This window comes from Rhinopithecus bieti, unplaced genomic scaffold (genome assembly GCF_001698545.2).
Source record: "Rhinopithecus bieti isolate Rb0 unplaced genomic scaffold, ASM169854v2 scaffold_39998, whole genome shotgun sequence".
In the NCBI taxonomy this organism is placed as follows: domain Eukaryota; kingdom Metazoa; phylum Chordata; class Mammalia; order Primates; family Cercopithecidae; genus Rhinopithecus; species Rhinopithecus bieti.
In genome coordinates, this window is record NW_016816687.1 from 894040 (window position 1) to 913117 (window position 19078).

Below are 19078 nucleotides of genomic sequence, written 5' to 3' on the forward strand. Positions count from 1 at the left end.
AGTCCCGGGCCCCGCGCCAGCGCATGCGCCCGCCTGTGGGCGCTGTCCCGACTGCGAGGGCCGTGAGCTCACCGACCGACGAACGGACGGGCGGCCGGCCGGACAGACGGGGCAGCGCAGGGAGCGGGAACGCGGCGGCACAGCGACATGGCCGGCCACACGCAGCAGCCGAGCGAGCGCGGGAACCCCAGCCCTGCGCCCTCGCCCTCCCCAGTCCCAGGCCCCGTCCCCGGCGCCTCGGAGCGAGTGGCGCTCAAGAAGGAGATCGGGCTGCTGAGCGCCTGCACCATCATCATCGGTGAGCGGGACCCAGGTGGGAGGGTGCCGGGCGGAGGCCGAACGAGGGGCGCCCCCTCTCCGGGAGCTCGGACGGGTCTGCCTGGGGCACCTGCGGTCTGGCCTCAGAGAGCGCTATGACTGCTGGGAGGGCAGGGGCTGCTGGCCCAGGGTGCCAAAGCTCCGTGTTCCCACCTCCCTGCCGCCTGCACCTGGGGGAGTTTTGGGTCCGTCCACCGCTGGACTCTTCCTCCTGACTCGATTTTGCTGCGGGGCTTTTACAAGGCAGTTACCCTCAGTTTCCTCATCTGTGAAATGGCCATGACCGCAGTCCTGCAATTAGCGCAGGAACTTGACCAGTTTAGGGGCTGGTCAGGCTGCGGCAGGCTGAGCTCCCCAAGTTCTGGACTGTGGGTCAGTCTGAGTACCTACTGTGGGCAGGGTCCAGGTGCCACGCAGTGCAGTGACTTATTCTTGGAAAGCAGGAGGGCCTGTGAGTAGAGTGAACAAGCTCGCAGCCGGCGCAGTGGGGACGGATGTTCAGAGCATGCAATGACTGCAGGGTTTGGCAGCAGGGCCCAGGAGAGGGGGCGGGTTAGCCAGCAATTGGGGGAAGAGGGCAGCAGTGGGCAGACCCAGCCTGCAGAAGGCCAGCTGCTCCCTGGGCTGGGATCCTGGTGGGCACTGGGCACTGGCCTGGTCTGGAGGCCCTGGACTCCAAAGTCTCCCTCTGAGAATGGGTCCAAAGTCCCCACCTGAGAATGGGTCCATGTCCTCCTGCCCCCACATAGGGGTTTCTGGGTAGGCAGAGAGCTCAGGGGTCATGGGAATGGCAGTGGTATTTTTCCACTCTCTGTCCCGAGTCATGGATACTGACTACTCCAGACTTATTTCTTTGTCTACACAGGGTGCCTCTGAGCCCCTCCAGGGAGGGACAGGAGAGATGGTTTAGGGGGATGAGTAACTGGGGCCTTGACTGTTCTCACCTTACTGCCAACCAGTCTTCCCGGTCCCCTGCCAGTGAGAGCTGCTTGTGTCTTCACTGTCCTCCCACCCTCAGACCCCTGGAGATGGAGAAAGTTTGGGGGCTTAGTAGGGCAGACCCAGTGTCTTCACCTCGTCCTCTCCCACCCCCACATTAGCAGCTCTTCCCATCCAGAGTCGCCCCTGAACACAGCCCCTGGCCAGGTCACTCCACCATCTCACCGCCTCCCCTTAGAATGCTGCCTCCTAGAACCTGGTCCAGACCTGGCCCTGGGAGCTTCTTGGCCTAGGATGCCCCTGCCTGACAGACGGTCTACTGGAAGGAAGGGCTGGTTCCAGGGATTTGGCCAGGGTGCTGGTTAGAGCTTTTTCTTGGCCCATACCCCCTCCAGGAACTGTCCTCCAGGGAAGGGGAAGCTCACACCATGAGCGGGTCATAGGATTGAGACCATGCCTAGAGGCAGCTACAGCGCCAGGCAGGTGCAGAGAGACACAGCTCTGCCTGGGCTCCTCAGCTAAGCCCAGCATCCTTGACCTGTCCTCCTACTCTGTCCCCTCCCCACATCCCATCCTCCCCAGGCCACAGGGAGGCTGCCTGGCTCCTCTCTTCCCAGAAGGGGGTCCCGGTGGTAGTGGTGGTGGTGGTGGTGGCGGCAGTGGTGGTGGTGGTGGTGGTGATGGTGGAGGTGGTGGTGGTGGGAGTGGAGAAGGCCAACTCCACCATCACCCCCTCCTTTTCCAGGACAGACTCTAAGTTTCCCATGCAGCCCAGGTCTGCCCTGACAGCTCCCCTACCCTTCAGTTCCTTCCTGCTGTGCCAGGTCCACTACCTTGGCCTGCAAACCTTGAAGACTGAGCCAGGGTGAAGGGCCACTTGGCCAACCAATTCAGCTACAGAACCCAAGCCCAGAGCACTCAGTGGTGGTCTTGGGGAGCCTTGGTCTTGGCCTGGCCTGGGGAGCCTTGGAGGGTTACAGCAGGCAGGAGGCTGGACGGGGCAGGACAAAACAAGGAGAGATCAACCTCAACCAGAAGGTGATAGGAGGTGGGGACTGGGCAGATGAGGACTGAGCTGGGGTCTGCACTGCCTTCCCCACCTGAAGTCCTAAGGGTCTCCCCTCCCCAGCCCACCCTACCTTTCTGCCCCAGGTGGGCTCACTCTCTCTCCACCAATACACTGGGGAGCCTGGTCAGAATCAAAAATGTCTGCAAAGTGTCATATTTTAGCTCTAAAAGTCTTACAAATTTGACGTCCTGCTTCATCTTTCTTTCTTTCCTTCTCTCTCTCTCTCTCTCTCTCTCTCTCTCTCTCTCTGTCTCTTTCTTTCTCTTTTTTTTTTTTTCTGAGACAGTGTCTGGCTGTGTCCCCCAGGCTGGAGTACAGTGCCGCAATCTCAGCTCATTGCAACCTCCGCCTCCGGGGTTCAAGTAATTCTTCTGCATCAGCCTCCTGAGTAGCTGGGATTATAGGCACACACCACCGTATCCAGCTAATTTTTTGTAATTTCAGTAGAGACAGAGTTTCACCATGTTGGCCAGGCTGGTCTTGAACTCCTAACCTCAAGTGATCTGCCTGCCTCGGCCTCCTAAAGTGCTGGGATTACAGGTGTGAGCCACCCTGCCCAGCCAACATCCTGCTTCATAATCTACCTTTGTTTGTTACTATTACTGAACATGTTATTTCCAAAACTTCCACAGCTACCCTCCTAGGAGATCCTATCACTCTCTCCCACATATACCCTCTGCTCCAGCTCAGACTGGGAAGTGAGGCTTTCGAGAATGGGAAGACCTGGAAGAGCAGGCTATGGGCCGGCGTGAGACTCACGTCAAGTATGCTTAGGGCAGTGCCCGCCGGCCACCGCAAGCGCAGATGGAAGGGAATTGGCCAGGCTGGAGGAAATAGAACTGGGGCAGGGGCTCTGTAGGACATGGTCACATCCAACATCTGTTCAGAAAAACACCTCTTACTGCCTTATGAAAATGTGTTATTCCTTTATCTCATTTGAATCTCATGCCCACCTTGCAGGGTAGGAATTTTAATACTCATTTTACAGAGTGGAAACTAAGGTTGGAAGTGAAATGATACTGCTCCAAGTGGTAGGCTCAGGATTCGGAACCAGATTTGGACTCTATTCCCAATCCAGTGCCCTTTTATTTTATTTTATTTTATTTTATTTTATTTTATTTATTTGATTTTATATTTTTGAGACAAGGTCTTGCTCCATAGCACAAACTATAGTGCAGTGGCATGATCATAGCTCACTGCAGCCTTGACCTCCCAGGCTCAAGCAATCTTCCCACCTCAGCCTTCCAAGCAGCTGGAACCACAGGTGCCCGCCACCATGTCTGGCTAATTTTTGTATTTTTTGTAGAGACTGGGTTTTGCCGTGTTGCGCAGGCTGATCTCAAATTCCTAGACTCGAGTGATCCTCCCACCTCAACCTCCCAGAGTGTTAGGGTTACAGGCGGGAGCCACCGTGCCCAGTCCCGGTGCCCTTTACACTATTCTGATGCTGGGCGAATTGGGGCTAGAGTCAGAGCCCTTGATGGGGGAGGATGGGGGACTGAGCTGGGAGTTTGTCCAACTAGGCTTCACTGAGCTCCTATCCTACTCCACTACGGGTGGAGAAACAGACGGCCAGGGAAGTCTGCCTCCCCCTCGGCGGCTGGACTCATAGGACCTCTCACACTGACCCAGGAACCTCGGCCAGCTCCCTCGCAGGATCCACAACCCAAGGAACACACCCAGGTCCTCCAAAGTGGGAGTCCCCCCTGGGTCTGCTGACCAGGCCCTTCCTCTGCTCTCTCTTTGACTTTAGAGTCCAGCTCCTGCAGGGGTTTGTGAGCCAGGTGTGTGTTCAGGGACTCAGGAGTTGACGTCATGAACCTCATCTCCTCAGGAACCAATCCCTGCTCACCCAGCCTCAGCCAGGACCCTCCTGGTCTCCAGGGCTGCAGGTGGCTGGGCTTCCCGGGGGGTAGACCTCTGCAGAACCCCAGCCCCTCTTCACCGGGGCACTGGGAACTGGGCACTGGGAACTGTGCAGGGCTTGCCTCTTCCCCACCACAGTCCCATTTACAGGTAAGGAAACTGAGGCAACCTGCCCTGGGGTCAGATACCCTCAGTGTGCTCCGGGACCCCAAGGGAAGCCCCAACTATAATTTCAGGGGCCTGCCAGTCCTGGGCACACTTATCCATCTATTCAACCACTACATACTGAATGGTGTCAGGCACTGGCTTATGTGCCAGAGACACCATGGGGGTCAAGACAGACAAAATCCATCTTCTGGAGCTGACATCCTGGTGTGGGAGTCACGCAAACAAGATGAACAAGCTGAATGCATGTCTTGTTAAGTGCTAAGACCAGACAGTCAAGCCAGGAAGGAGGATGGAGAGAGCCAGGGTGTGGGATTTCAGGTTGGAAATGAGCTGAGATCTGGGGTGGGGTTCAGTGTGAGCAGGGCATTGCAAGCTATGTTAAGGGCATTGCCTTTTGTTCTCTGTGAGGCAGGAACTCTGGGTTTTGAGCAGAGGGGTGATGGAATGGGGCTAAACAGGACTCACTATGGAAAAGAGGCAGTGGGGGAATAAGTGGGAGGAGGAGGAAGGCCATTCAGAAGGCTACCTACCTGGGTCTCCCCGGTCAAGAGACCACAGTGGCTCAGGGCCGGGCGGTGGCCATGGTGGTGTCAGAGGAGGTTCCATTCTGGATGAGTTTGGAAGATGACAGCCAAAGGATTTGTGATGGAATGGATGTCCTGGGGGAGAAAGAGAGGAATCATGGGTGACTCAAGGTTGTGGTCCAAGCAATTGGGAGGATGTTTTGCCATTTATTGATCAGGGAAGACTGAGAGGAGCACTTTGGGGGCAAGGAGGTGAAAGTCGGGAATTCCATTTTGAACATGGAAAGTCTATGATGTCCGCTGCTGAGTGGTTTGTTGCATATACAGATTTCATTTAGCAGAGCGGTCTATGCTAGGGATATAAATCTAGGAGTTGCCAGCAGAAGTCAAGGTAATAGATGAGGTCTATCTATCTATCTATCTATCTATCTATCTATCTATCATCTATCTATCTATCTATCAAGAAAGCATAGAAAGAAAAAAGAAGAAGCCCCAGGACTGAGCCCTGGGCACCCAGTGTCTAAAAGTCAAGCAAGATAAGGGATTCTGAAAAGGAGAAGCCGGTAAGGCTGGGGGGAGGCCAGGAGGCCGAGTGAGGAGGAAGGAATCCACTTGCCACATGTTGCTGATGAGTCAATAACGTGGCCTAGGGCTCGACTATTGCATTTGGCAATGTGGAACTCACTGGTGACAGTGAGAAGCCTCAGCCAGGAGACAGGGTCCCGGGCGAGGTTTGCTTGGCTGGGCTGGCTGGGCTGAACGAGCCGGAGAGGGCTGCACACTTCCGCTCATCTCCTGTCTCCAAAGGAAAGTGGGTTAGGCTGGAGGCGGGTGCTGGCCAGGTGGCAGTTCCAGGCACATCCTGGATGTCCCCACTCACCTCCTTGGGGTGCTGCCCAGACCTCAGAGGTCACAGTCGTCATCCCGGAAAGGTACCTGACACAGGCCTGCTGTGAGGACGTGAGGACACCCGTGCGCTTGGTGGGGTAGGCTTCACCCAGGCCACAGCTGGTCACCCCGCGGTGTTGGGGTCCCAGGTGACTCAGGTCTCAGAGGAAAGATGGGGCTGCCTAGGGGGTCTCCAAGGCAGATGGCAGTGCGTAGTGAGATCCAAAAGCACTTTCCATGGCCTCTGATGTGCCAGACGGGATCAAGAGAATGCCTGCATCAAATAAAAGAATCCCTTTCCAGCCATCATCCAGGTACCACAGTTGTGGGGCGACGTCCAGATTGCAGGGGCCAAGGTGGCTGGTCAGGGAGAGCTTCCTGGAGGTGGTGTTGCTTCAGGGAGACCAGTGAGCTGGGGAGAGGCCTACCACAGTGGGGGACAGGGCCCCTGAGCAGACTGTTTCCTTGGCCCAGCACAGACATGCAGGGTGCATCCTCCCTGCTGAAGTCAGGGTTGGACTAGCCCTCTGCTGCCCCCTAGCCCAGTGGCCCCACCTGGCAAATGGGGAAACTGGGGCTCAGAAGGGCAGTACTAGCCTGAGTCACACTGTCAGGTCCGGAATGTGCTTCAAGGCATGAGGACTGGTGCCAGTGTCTTGGCCCGACAGGCCCTCCCTGCCCCTTCCCCAAATCAGACTGCACATTCCCTACACACACCACGGGAGGTGGCTCACTCTGCAACTTGACCTCCACGGGCCTCCCCTGTGACCTCCGTGGTCTGCCGCTGCCTCCAGAAATAGGTCAGCGCACACCACAGTGGCCACGGGGAACAATGGCCCTTTCTTCGTTCCTCCAAGAAGCCGAGTAAGCCCCATCAGGCCAAACATCTTAATGTGATAAAAGCTACCCAGCGAAGTCTCAAGGAAGAGGGGCGGGTGGTGTAGACTCTGGGAAGGACGACTTGGGGGACACTCACTTCCTCGCCTACCTGCCCGGAGCTCTGGCCCCTGGAGGACCTGCAGGGACCACTGAGCTGTCATCCCACTGGGTGGACAGGAATGTAGAGGCCTCAGAACCCGCATGTCTCTGGTCAGCCATGGGTCAGACACCCAACAGGGGCTCAGTGGTATCTCCAGGCCCATCCCGCGCCCCCTCATCCTGTTCCACTCTGAGTTCCTGCCCCTTTAAACCAGGGTGCCCCAAGGACTGGGCCTCTTCATTGCTGCTTCCAGAATCAGGTAGATCTGCTTGGCTGAAATACGGAGTCTGGGAAGGGAGACCCTCCCGCACCAGTGGGAGGAACCCCGGCAGCCCCCTTCCAGCTCCACTGATCTGGCCGGGCATGGTGGCTCAAGCCTGTAATCCCAGAACTTTGGGAGGCCGAGGTGGGTGGATCACTTGAGGTCAGGAGTTCAAGACCAGCCCGGTCAACATGGCAAAACCCCATCTCTACTAAAAAAATAAAATAAAATAGAAATCCACCAGTCCCTCCCACACCCTTCCTATAATCATTGGAGCACTGGAGGCCCCCATCCCTGTCCACAGCCCCCTCCCTCCTCCATGCCCAAGCCTGCAGCCCCGGCTGCTCCATGCAGTGCCCCACCCAACCTTCATGGTGCCGGGAGCAGCCAGTGTGGGGGGTGCATGATGCGATTTTCTGCCACCTTCAAACATGCTCCTGGGGGAGATGCTGCGAGTGGTCTAGGCCCAGAGGGAGAAACCCCTGAGGACCTCAGAGACACTGGCTAACGCCTGTGGTCCTTTGAGTCACAAGGGAGGAAGTCCTGAACTGTGGCCTGAGGCCACGTGTTCAAAACAATAGTGGCCTCCCCACCCCTGGCGAGCCCAGTATCCGAGTCTTCAGCCACTGGGCACAAGGCTAGTGATACGGCCCCTAGAAGATTGGGTGCCAGATATGGCTTCCCCCGGAGCTCCACCCAGGAGGCCCCGCCAAGCAGAAGCATGGTGGGCTCTCTGCAGGGTGGGTGGCTCAGGGCCTGGGATGCTCCCAGCGTGAACATGCTCAGCTCCTTCCAAGGCCACCCAGCCCCCGCTGGCTTCCAACCTCCCTGGCTTTCGGCAAATCCCACTCCGCCAGGTCCTGAGAACAGAGGCCCTGCTGCCGGATGGAGGGAACTCAAAGGCTCTTTAGAAACCTTACAGCCCACCCAGGCCCGGACCCCTCTGCCAGATGAGGGAGGCACTTCTCTCCCCCGAGAAGTAGACTAAGGGTACAGCTTACCTCTGGGGGTTGAGGCACAGGAATTAGTTCATCCTTATCTGGATGTATTTAGGGCTCCTGGGATGTGACCGGAAAACTGAGTGGGGCGTCGTAGCTGTCCAGACTGGAAATCTGTGTCGGCCAGGGCGGGGGGCGGGCGGTGGGGGAGCCCCGTGGACAAGGAGTGAATACAAATTGGCGGCTACAACCGTGTCCTTATCCAGCCCTCTGTGGGCCTGGCAGGTAGAGGAGGCGGGCTCCACTCTGAAGGAGATAGATCCGTCCTCTCAGGACCTGGTCTGGTGTGGCTACTGCATAGAGGCCGAGCCGCAGGTGCTACCAGGGCTGTTTGTTCATAGGGCCTGAGGTTCTGGGTTTATTTCTTCTTAGACAGGCCCTAGTGCAGATCTCCAGTGAGGTTACCTGATTCATGTGCACAGATGGTGAGATCTATATAACCCAGAACATTGTCCCTCTTTGCGGAGCTCAGGGCTCAGCAGGCACTCCGAGTCTTGCTCATCCTGGGAACCCGTTCTACAGACGACAGCTGGCCCCTCTGAACGTTTCCCATCATGTCAGAAAGCAGAGGGGCCAGGCACGGTGGCTCTCGCCTGTAATCCCTGCACTCTGGGAGGCCGAAGTGGGTAGTCGATTGAGCCCAGGAGTTCGAGACCAGCCTCGGCAACATAGCAGAACCCCTCAACTCTACAGTTTTTTTTTTAATTAGCCGGGTGTGGTGGCACTCACCTGTAATTCTAGCACTTTGGGAAGTCAAGCAGGGAGGGCCACTTGAGCCCAGGAGTTGGAGACCAGCCTGGGCAATATAATGAGACCCTGTCTCTACAAAAAGTAAAAAAAAAAAAAAAAAAAAAAAGGCTGGATGTGGTAATACACCTGGAGTCCCAGCTAGTAGGGAGACTGAGGTGGGAGAATCTCTTGAGCCCAGGAGTCCCAGGCTGCAGTGAGCTATGATCACACCACTGCACCCAGCCAGGGTGGCAGAGCGAGACCCTGTCTGAATGAAAGAAAGAAGGCCAGGCACAGTGGTTCACACCTATAATCCCAGCACTTTGGGAGGCCGAGGCAGGTGGATCACTTGAGGTTAGGAGTTTGAGACCAGCCTGATCAACATAGTGAAACCCTGTCTCTACTAAAAAAATACAAAAAATATTAGTCAGGCATGGTGGCTCACGCCTGTAATCCTACTACTTGGGAGAGGCTGAGGCAGCAGAATTGCTTGAATCCAGGAAGTGAAGGGAAGAAAAGGAAAGAAAGGAGAGAGCAGAGGAGAGGAAACTGAAGTAGGAAGAGAAGCCCAAACCTGATGTGGTCAAAGAGGGCTTCATGGAGGAGATGCTACTTCCTGAGCCACTCCATGAGTTTGGACTTTGGCCGGTGGGAAAGCAGCAGGAGAGTGGTTGAAGTCCTATGTTAGGGGCCAGCTCTGGCCAGCGGGCTGGAGGCAGGACAAGTGGCTGTAGGCTGATACGCCTGGGGCTCTGAGTAGACGTGAGGGTTGAGCATGGGCCTTGTGGGGTGCCTGAAGAGCCACCGTCTGCCATCACTCAGGTAGTTCAGCCTCCTCATTTTGCTGGCCCCGCCTCACAGGGGCAATGGAGGGCTGAGGAAGTCAGACAGGGACCGTCTCTGGCAGAGGGGCCTGGCCGGCTGGATGAGGTACCATTTCCCATGTCAGGGACTGAGGAAGGGGCAGATAATAAGCCCAGAATGGCACTTGCTGGGCTTGGGGGGCCAGTGGCATTCTATACCTCCAGCCCACTTCCTGCCTCCTCCTCCTCCAGGAAGCACCCTGGGCTCTCTTCCTCCTGGCAGCAGGCAGATCCCCACACAGAAGGCCAGGCTGTGAAAGGGACCCCAGGCCTGATGCCTCCCCATCTCTCCCCCAACAGGGAACATCATCGGCTCGGGCATCTTCATCTCGCCCAAGGGGGTCCTGGAGCACTCGGGCTCCGTAGGTCTGGCCCTGTTCGTCTGGGTCCTGGGTGGGGGCGTGACAGTTCTGGGCTCCCTCTGCTATGCAGAGCTGGGAGTCGCCATCCCCAAGTCCGGCGGGGACTACGCCTACGTCACAGAGATCTTCGGGGGCCTGGCTGGGTGAGTGTGGGGCACCAGCGGGTAGGGGCACACCCTCTCAGAAACGGGATGGCCAAATAAGCCCTGGCGTCCGTTTCCACTCCTGCTTCCAGCTTCCTAGGGAGGTCGTGAGGGTGGATGGAGAGAAGGTGTGGGGGTGCTGCACAGCCTTCTGAGGCCAGGGCAGGTGGAACTGAGGCCCATCCCACCCCACTGATGTGTGTTGGGCACTCCTATAGGCCTCTGGGCGTCTCTGGATCTCCTTTTCAATAGAGGTCCCTCTGAACCCCACCCCCTGCCTCGTACTCAAGGAGGGGGGATGCTTACTGTCTGAAACCCCTAGGTAATATGAGTGCCCAGGCGAGGAGGGGCCTCGATTTTGGTAAACCCATATGTTGCATGAGGAGCAAGGAGGAAAGTGTGACATTCTTATCATATACCCTGCAGCATGAGGTGCCCTTTTTTTTTTTTTTTTTTTTTTTTGAGACAGAGTCTTGCTCTGTTGCCCAGGCTGAAGTGCAGTGGCATGCTCTCAGCTCACTGCAACCTCTGCCTTCCGAGTTCAAGTGATTCTCCTGCCTCAGCCTCCTGAGTAGCTGGGATTATAGGCACCCGCCACCGTGCTTGGCTAATTTTTTTTGTGTTTTTAGTAGAGACAGGGTTTCCCCATGTTGACCAGGCTGGTCTGGAACTCCTGACCTCAGGTGATCCACCCACCTCAGCCTCCCAAGTGGTAGGATTACAAGAGTAAGCCTCGGCGCCCGGCCAGAGGTCTCCTTTCCATAGCACCCTGCTATCCTTCCTTCATTCACCAGGGAACGTTTGTTGAGCACCTACTGTGAGCCTGGGGGTGGAGAGGCAGTGATAGAAAGGTCTGTCACTGTACTCAAGCTGCTCACAGAGCAGAGAGGAAGCAGCCCCTTAAATGGGATTAAGGCCTGGAGGAGCCTTGCTTTAAGAGTGTGTACAAGAGGCAGCAGCCACACAGCAAAGAGAATGGTGTGCGCCACCTAGGGAGAACTCCCAGGAAAGCAATGCTTGCCCTGAGGTTGGGAGGAAGAGGATTTTCCCCGCCTGGGCTAGCTGACCAGTGAGGAAAGTATCCCAGGACGGGAGAAATGTGAACAGAGGGTGTGGTGGCCCAGATGAGCGCAGGGAGTCTGCTGTAGCTAGAGGTGAGGTCAGGTTGGGTTTACGGCACTCACCGGGGCTTGGAGAGCATCAGGGGATTGAAGCTGTTGTATTTGTTCAGCTGCGTTGTGGCAAGAGCCGCAAAGGTACAGGCAGATTCTAAAATCATTTAGGAGCCTGATTCGAGAGGACCGGGCAGTCAGCTTGGGAGAGGTGGGTGCAGCCGGAGTGGCACCCACTTCCCTACTGAGAGTCTCCTAGATGGTCTGGAGCTCAGAGGAAAAGTATGGGCTGAAATTTACGAAGTTTGGTTCTGAGGGATATGAGCCAGGGGTCCTTAACTGGGCAGTCTTGCATGGGGGGACCTGCCAGGGCTTGCATGCCACTCTGGGTGCATCTCTGGCACTCTCCTCTGGGAAGAGGGTCCTCAAAGGGGCTGGGACCCAAGAAAGCAGAATAATCGTGCTTCAGGCCTGGAGTGTAAAGAGGGCCGGGGAGAGAGAAGAGGGCCAGGACCTCATCCCTGGGCACGGAACATGGCGGGGTGGGCAGAGGGGATGCCTGGCAGGGGAGGAGGGCCATGGAGCTAGGATGTCCCAGAAGCCGAGCGGGGATGGTTGTGCAGAGCAAGGGGCAGGTGATCCAGAGATGGCTGATGTCCCTGATGAAGCAGTCCTCTCCTTGGAGGGCTGGCCAGGGGCTAGGACCACCCCCAAGGGCAGACCTGCCCCTGGGTACAGGAGAGCCCCTGAGAACATGTCAGACTCACAGCTGGGTGCCCTGCAGAGGCAAGATTTAGGTAGAAGGGGCATCCATCACCCTCCACCCCCAGCCAGGGCTCTTGGTGAGGTCTAGTCTCTGCACCCCATAGGTTTCCCTCAGGGGGACACAGCTCGGAGTCACCCATCTTCAGCCACAGTACTCTGTGAGAGCCAGGGCTGAAGCTGAGAGGTCTAGGGACAGATACCCTGGCTCAGGAAACAGCCTGCGTCCAATGGGGAGCCTAGTTGTCATTAGAAAAGTGTTTGGTGGCTGGGCACAGTGGCTCATGCCTGTAATCCCAGCACTTTGGGAGGCCGAGGCAGGTGGATGACGAGGTCAGGAGATCGAGACCATCCTGGCTAACATGGTGAAACCCCGTCTCTACTAAAAATATAAAATATTAGCTGGGCGTGGTGGTGGGTGCCTGTGGTCCCACTGAGGCTGAGGCAGAAGAATGACGTGAACCCGGGAGGCGGAGATTGCAATGAGCCGAGATCATGCCACTGCACTCCAGCCTGGGCAACAGAGCGAGACTCCGTCTCAAAAAAAAAAGAAAAGAAAAGAAAAGCGAGCGTTTGTTGCCCATGTTGTTCCCAGCGCCTGCCCCACAGCAACCCTGTCAATGTTTAAGTATGTGTAATACCTTCTCTGTTAAAACAGTCTATCAATGCAGCCACAAGACCTCAACAAGGTCAACCCTGCCTCCCTGGACTGGTGCCAGCCTCTGGCAGCCTCGCCAGCCCCCGGGTGCCGGGCCCAGGGCAGCCCTGCTGCACACATCAGGGCTGGGTTGGCTGGGAAGGGCTCTGGGCCGCCTGAGCCACTCCCGCCCCTGCTCCTTCCAGCTTTCTGCTGCTCTGGAGCGCCTTCCTCATCATGTACCCCACCAGCCTGGCTGTCATCTCCATGACTTTCTCCAACTACGTGCTGCAGCCCGTGTTCCCCAACTGCATCCCCCCTGCCACAGCCTCCCGGGTGCTGTCCATGGCCTGCCTGAGTAAGCGTCCCCCTTGGGCAGCTGTCCCCAGATCAGCCGCCTGCCTGGCCCCACCCTGTCCTGAGCGGGAGGACAGAGGGGTGAGATTTCCCTTTGGATCTGGGGTTCTTGCATTCCAGCTGCTGGAGGGGATGCCATTCTCAGGCCACCTGGGCTGGACTTGGCCATGGTCCAGTGTAAAAGGTTCTGGCCTCAGCACCCACCCCCCACTTCCCTCCACAGTGCTCCTGACGTGGGTGAACAGCTCCAGCGTGCGCTGGGCCACACGCATCCAGGACATGTTCACAGGCGGGAAGCTGCTGGCCTTGTCGCTCATCATCGGCATGGGCCTTCTCCAGATCTTCCAAGGTAGGGCCAAGTGGGGGTGAGGGCCGGGCTGGGGAGATAGTGCTGACCCCCGACTTCTGGGCCTCCAGGACACTTCGAGGAGCTGAGGCCCAGCAATGCCTTTGCTTTCTGGATGACGCCCTCCGTGGGACACCTGGCCCTGGCCTTCCTCCAAGGCTCCTTCGCCTTCAGTGGCTGGAACTTCCTCAACTATGTCACTGAGGAGATGGTTGATGCCCGAAAGTGAGTGGGGCCCCCAACCAGGCCCTGGGAAGCAGCCAGGCCCTCTGGTGGGAGAGGCAGTCTCTCCGCTCAGCCCCACTGCCACCCGAGGCTCAGGCTGGTCCTCGGTGGCCCACGCCTGTTGCCCTGCAAAAATGGCCCTGGAAAGATAGCCGGGGGGCTTGCATTCTAGCCTGGCCCTGTTTTCTCTGGCTATGGACACATCACAGCCCCTTGCAGGGCCTCAGAAAGGCTGAATATCATCATCCTGCTGTAAATAGATCCAGAGATTTGCATTTGGCCTAAAATTATGCATATGCATACAATATGGTCCCTACGAATGAAGCCAATGACTGCGTCTGATGCTCAGCCAGGGATCTCAACAGTGAACCTTTGCAGCTGAGCAAGCTGGGACTGGAGAGTTCCAGGAAGACTCTGGGTCTATGGACTGGGCTCTGGGGCCATTTTGGGGAATTTTCCAGGCCGATTTTGGCTGTATGCAATTTTGTCTTTCTGCACAGACATCAGACCGTGTCCTCAGGATGTGATGGGGCCCCTTCCCCATCTCCCATCCTACCAGCCTGTGTCCAGGTGGGGATGGGCAGGGCAGACATAGGGTCCCCTTGCCTCGTGCAGCAATGCTGCCCCCTTTCCTGCCCCAACACCCCTGGCAGACACAAGAGATGGAGACTCTGAGCCGCTCCCGTGGCTGGGTCTCCAGGGTCCTGCACCCTCAGGAGGTGACGCTGACACACTCCACTGCCTGTCCCCAGGAACCTACCTCGCGCCATCTTCATCTCCATCCCACTGGTGACCTTTGTGTACACCTTCACCAACATCGCCTACTTCACAGCCATGTCCCCCCAGGAGCTGCTCTCCTCCAATGCGGTGGCTGTGGTGAGTGGGCCCTTGCTCGGTCCCTGGCTCCTGCCCAGGCCCCTGCCCCGGCCTCACACACAGCCTCTCTCCTGTGCCCACCCAGACCTTCGGGGAGAAGCTGCTGGGCTACTTTTCTTGGGCCATGCCCGTCTCCGTGGCTCTGTCAACCTTCGGAGGGATCAATGGCTACCTGTTCACCTACTCCAGGTGACTGCACTGGGGAGACGTGGGCATGGGGAGGGAAGGTTGGGGCACAGGTGTGCGCAAGTCATGCGGGGGGGCCAGAGGAAGGGAAACCTGTCAGGGGGAGGAGTCCGCCTGAAGCTGGGGTGATGATCCCACCGGTAACAAGTATCTGATCACAACTGGGAGGCAAGAAAGCAAGAGGGAGGCAGGTTGAACAAGGTGAAGAACTGCCCGGTGGGGCTGCTGGGCCCGAAGTGGGAGGTCAGAGGCGACAGTTTAAGAGGGACATCAGGTCCAGAGCTGAGACCCAGGAAGTGGCCAGTGCCCATCTCTGTCCCCAACACTAGGCTATGCTTCTCTGGAGCCCGAGAGGGGCACCTGCCCAGCCTGCTGGCCATGATCCACGTCAGACACTGCACCCCCATCCCCGCCCTCCTCGTCTGTGTAAGTTGGGGGACCTGGGCTAGGCAGGGTGTGGAGGCAGGGCTACCCCGCAATGCAGGACCTTCCGGGTAATGGCAGGGGTGAGCCATTCCGGGGTGGGGGTGTGGGGTGGGGCCAGGGCTCATCCTGCAGGGGCGACAGGAGGCAGGCTAGGGGCCAGCTGTCAGCCCCAGTCCTCTCCCAGTGCGGGGCCACAGCCATCATCATGCTCGTGGGCGACACGTACACGCTCATCAACTACGTGTCCTTCATCAACTACCTCTGCTACGGCATCACCATCCTGGGCCTGCTGCTGCTGCGCTGGAGGCGGCCTGCGCTCCACAGGCCCATCAAGGTGAGGCCCTGGGACGGCTGGCCCGTGGGTGCTGGGTGCTGCCAGAGCCACCCCTGTATCCACAGTGGGCACCAGAGGCAGGTGGGATGGGAGGTGCCAGCTTTTGTGGAGTGTTGGGCCCTGCTCAGGGCTCTCTGTGCACTGAGGCATCCACTCCTCATAGCAGCCCCATGAAGACAGAGCTGTGAATGCTCCCAGTGTACAGATGGGGAAAATGAGGCTCAGGACTGGGTGCAGGGGCTCATGCCTATCCCAGCACTTTGGGAGGCCGAGGTGGGAGGATTGCTGGAGCCCAGGAGTTTCAGACCAGCCTGGGCAACATAGCGAGACTTCCTCTCTGCAAAAAATTAAAAATAAAAGGATTAGCCTGGTGTGGTGGTGCGCACCTGTGGTCCCAGCTACTTGGGAGGCTCAAGTGGGAGGATTGCTTGAGCCCGGGAGGTCGAGGCTGCAGTGAGCGGTACTAGGGCCACTGCACTCCAACCTGGGTGACAGAGGGAGACCCTGTCTCTAAAAAAAAAAAAAAAAAATTAAAGAAAATGAGACAGGAACTGTTCAAGGTCACAAAGGCTGCCAGGATTCCATGGGCCCACAGAAAAACAGAAGACCATAGCCTGAGCTAAAAGCAAAGCCCCCCAATGTGTGTATAAATCCTTACGTGGAGAAGTGCTCGGTGCCTGAAATGTGATACACCAAAAAATCACTGACCTCCAGCCAAGTGCAAGCGTCAAGTCCACACACAACTGCTGTGTGGAACTCGGTGCCGCTGAGACTTTGAAAAATCCTCAGCAAAACTGGCCAATAGCCTGATGCATGAATTGGCCTCAAACACACTGGGCTGTCGCCAAGAGAAGGGGTAGGTGGGTTCAATTGCTGTTCAGGCCTCAGATCCCAGGGAAGGGAGAAAAACTCCCCAGACCCTCAGGGGTCAGGGGTACAGACAGCTGGGGGTCCTGCACCATCGGTGTTTCTGCTCCCCCTTCCCCAGGTGAACCTTCTCATCCCCGTGGCATACTTGGTCTTCTGGGCCTTCCTGCTGGTCTTCAGCTTCATCTCAGAGCCTATGGTCTGTGGGGTCGGCGTCATCATCATTCTTACGGGGGTGCCCATTTTCTTTCTGGGGGTGTTCTGGAGAAGCAAACCAAAGTGTGTGCACAGACTCACAGGTGAGCCGGGCAGCCGCAGGTCACCGGGCACAGAGGGCCGGGGCCTGGAAACGGGACCTCCTTCTTAGAGGTTCACCCCAGAGCAGGGTGCCCTGGCAGCTGAGGTGGGAACACAGGGCCCAGCCACCGCCACATGTCTCTTCCCAAGATGTACCCAAAGTTTCCAGAACCATGTGTACCGACAGAGCAGCTCCCTGAAGACCCCTGCCCAAGGGGAGGTGTCTGGAGCTGGGGGTCACCCCTATCCCGAGAGGCCAGGCCCCAAGGTCCATCTGTCTGTCCTCAGAGTCCATGACACGCTGGGGCCAGGAGCTGTGTTTCGTGGTCTACCCCCAGGATGCCCCTGAAGAAGAGGAGAAGAGCCCCTGCCCACCCTCTCTGCTGGCTGCCACAGACAAGCCCTTGAAGCCACAATGAGATGTTTGTACAGACTGAAGCAGCTGTTTCTGTTTACATGTTGTTTATTGAGGAGGCGTTTTGGCAAAAAAGTTTTGTTTTGTTTTTTTCTGGAAAAAAAAAAAGAGAGAGAGATGACTTTTAGAAGCCTGTTTTAAGGAAACCCTGAAATGTGGACTGGGTTTCCTGTCTTAGCGCTGCCCTGCCAGCTTTTCCTGAAAAAGCCTATAAATAAACAGGGCTGGCTTTTCGCTCGTGCTATGGGGAGTCCATGATGGGCACAGATTGGAGTGGTCGGGGCGTACCTCGGTGGGTGCACACATGTTGCTGGCCAGGAAGACGCCATGACAGGCCCTGGAGGAGACTCTCGACATTAGGGGGCTTTGCTGCTTGACACAGGCACTCCCTACCATGGCACCCAGAGTCCCCCTGCCCTAAAGGGACATGGAGGGGAGCAGCTCAGTCCACCCCTCCCCCAGGCCCCTCAATGCCAGTCTGAGCTTGGCCACCCAGGAGAGTTCAGGGGCTCCTAGCTGGGATCGTCTTTCTTCTCATAAACCAGCGCAGAGTGAAGGTCAGGACTTCAGAGCCCACAGTCTCACCCTGGCTTACAGGTGGGGAAACTGAGGCCCTGAGCTAGGATGGAACAGATGTGGCCACTGCTGTTGGTGTCTCAGCTTCTCTGTCCCCAGAAAGCACACAGCAGCATGTCCTGGGGGCTTTGAGGCCTGCAGGGAACTCAAGGGGCTTCCTGTATGCCAGGTATACACCCCAGCCCTGCCACAGTGCCCAGGAGATTGGACCCTCAAGGAAGGCAAAGGGCACCTGCCTGGTCAGGGGCCTGAGGGCTTGGCAGGAGCTGCCCAACCCAGGTCCTCCAGGGGCCTTGCTAGACAGGAAGAGGGTAAGGCATGGGCAGAACAGTCACCACGGATGAGACCCAGCGTCCCCATGGCCCAGCCCCATCCTCATGACAACTTCCAGCTCTGTGGGCAGCTGGTGCCACTGCAGGGCAGATGAAGCAAAAAAGCTCTGGTCCTCTGCTTCTTTGGAAATGGGTTCCCAGAATGAAGTGGGGGGAGAGAAGTGAGACCCCAGGGTGCTTGTGGACGCTGGGATCCTGCAGACGGGCTCACCGCTTCACCCTTCTCCCCCACTGTTCAGTCCCAGAGCTCCCGCCCACCATGCCCACCAGTGCAGCCAGCTGGCTGAGGGCCCAGCCCCTCCGCTGGGGTCCCCGGAGGGCCTCTCCATAAGAAAGGACGCAGAGGCAGGGTAGAAATGACTGTGTATTCCCTGGTTACAAAGCGGGGCTGTGGCGGTCACCAGCGAACCCGGCGGTCAACAGACCAACAGGGCCTCATCATCGCTGGCCTCCAGCATTGGGGAGCAAGGGGGCGGGGGGCTCCTGCAGACTCCCAGTGGCTCTGGCGAGTGGGGGCCCAGGGTGCTGCTGGCAGTGGAGGCCTGGGGGTGCGGGTCCTGGACTGAGCAGGGCTCCCGAGGTGCATCCGCAGGAGCTGGACCGTCTGCCAGTGGCTCCCTGCAGACCTTTCTGTCCTTGTCCACAGGCCTGCACTCTGGGTCTCGCAGGCCTGAGGGCAAGGGTGGCCCTGAAGGTCCCACCTCCGGTGCATGGCCTGGGGCACTGGGGGGCCCATCTCCGGCCACCCTGGGGCTGCCTGTGTCCGTGTGCAGTACTGGGGGGTCGGGGGCAGCCCCTGGAGCAGGCTGGAGGAACCCATCACCCAGCACGGTCTGTGAGGGGCGTGCTGCGGTCAGCAGTGGGATCTGGCCTCGGGGCACCCGCGGCCGGTGAAAGAGCCGGTTCCAGAGGCGGCCGAGGCGGCGGCGGGAGGGCCCCCGGCGGGAAGCGTGCCGACGCATCTGTCTCCGCATGGCTGTGCGAAGATTCTGCAGCACAGAGGCCTGTGGGGTGGGGTGGGGTGGGGCAGGGTGGGGGCAGGGGGATGCGGCTGAGGGGGCGACCAGGCTGTTCAGGGGCAGGAGTCAGCACACCCCCAAGGGACCTGAGACCCAAGAGACCCCCTTGTCCACCCCCCCACCTGGCCATGGGCCCCCAGGTCACCCTGCCTAGGCCTTGCCTTCCACTCCTGTGACTGCTGGACCAGCCTCCTCCGCACACT

General features: G+C 58.0%; 2 protein-coding genes across 3 annotated transcripts in view; one reads left to right on the top strand and one right to left on the bottom strand.

The window, feature by feature from the left end:
* On the top strand, positions 1–17182 carry SLC7A10 (solute carrier family 7 member 10). Of its 2 annotated transcripts, XM_017855050.1 has the most exons (11): positions 1–298; positions 9904–10108; positions 12826–12977; positions 13200–13325; positions 13394–13547; positions 14300–14423; positions 14509–14612; positions 14939–15035; positions 15220–15369; positions 16358–16535; positions 16822–17182. In XM_017855050.1, exons 1-11 carry the CDS (start codon positions 148–150, stop codon positions 16950–16952), a joined length of 1572 nt encoding a protein of 523 aa, XP_017710539.1. In that variant the 5' UTR covers positions 1–147; the 3' UTR covers positions 16953–17182. The 2 variants fall into 2 exon arrangements, with proteins under 2 accessions (XP_017710539.1, XP_017710540.1); XM_017855051.1 differs by lacking the exon at positions 16358–16535 and having other exon boundaries at positions 15–298; positions 16872–16970.
* Positions 16979–19078, bottom strand: part of LRP3 (LDL receptor related protein 3) — a 15409-nt gene continuing 13309 nt past the window's right edge. The window contains exon 7 of the mRNA XM_017855049.1: positions 16979–18860. Within this exon, the coding sequence (XP_017710538.1) occupies positions 18273–18860 (588 nt within the window). The 3' untranslated portion in view covers positions 16979–18272. The remainder of the gene's footprint in view (positions 18861–19078) is intronic.

Bases quoted from the DNA above. Each gene is read 5' to 3' on its own strand.
- SLC7A10 (XM_017855050.1), top strand. From the start codon at position 148: ATGGCCGGCCACACGCAGCAGCCGAGCGAGCGCGGGAACCCCAGCCCT. The intron at 13,326-13,393 runs GTAGGGCCAAGT...CTGGGCCTCCAG, and splicing joins CCTTCTCCAGATCTTCCAAG to GACACTTCGAGGAGCTGAGG. The intron at 15,036-15,219 runs GTAAGTTGGGGG...GTCCTCTCCCAG, and splicing joins TCCCCGCCCTCCTCGTCTGT to TGCGGGGCCACAGCCATCAT.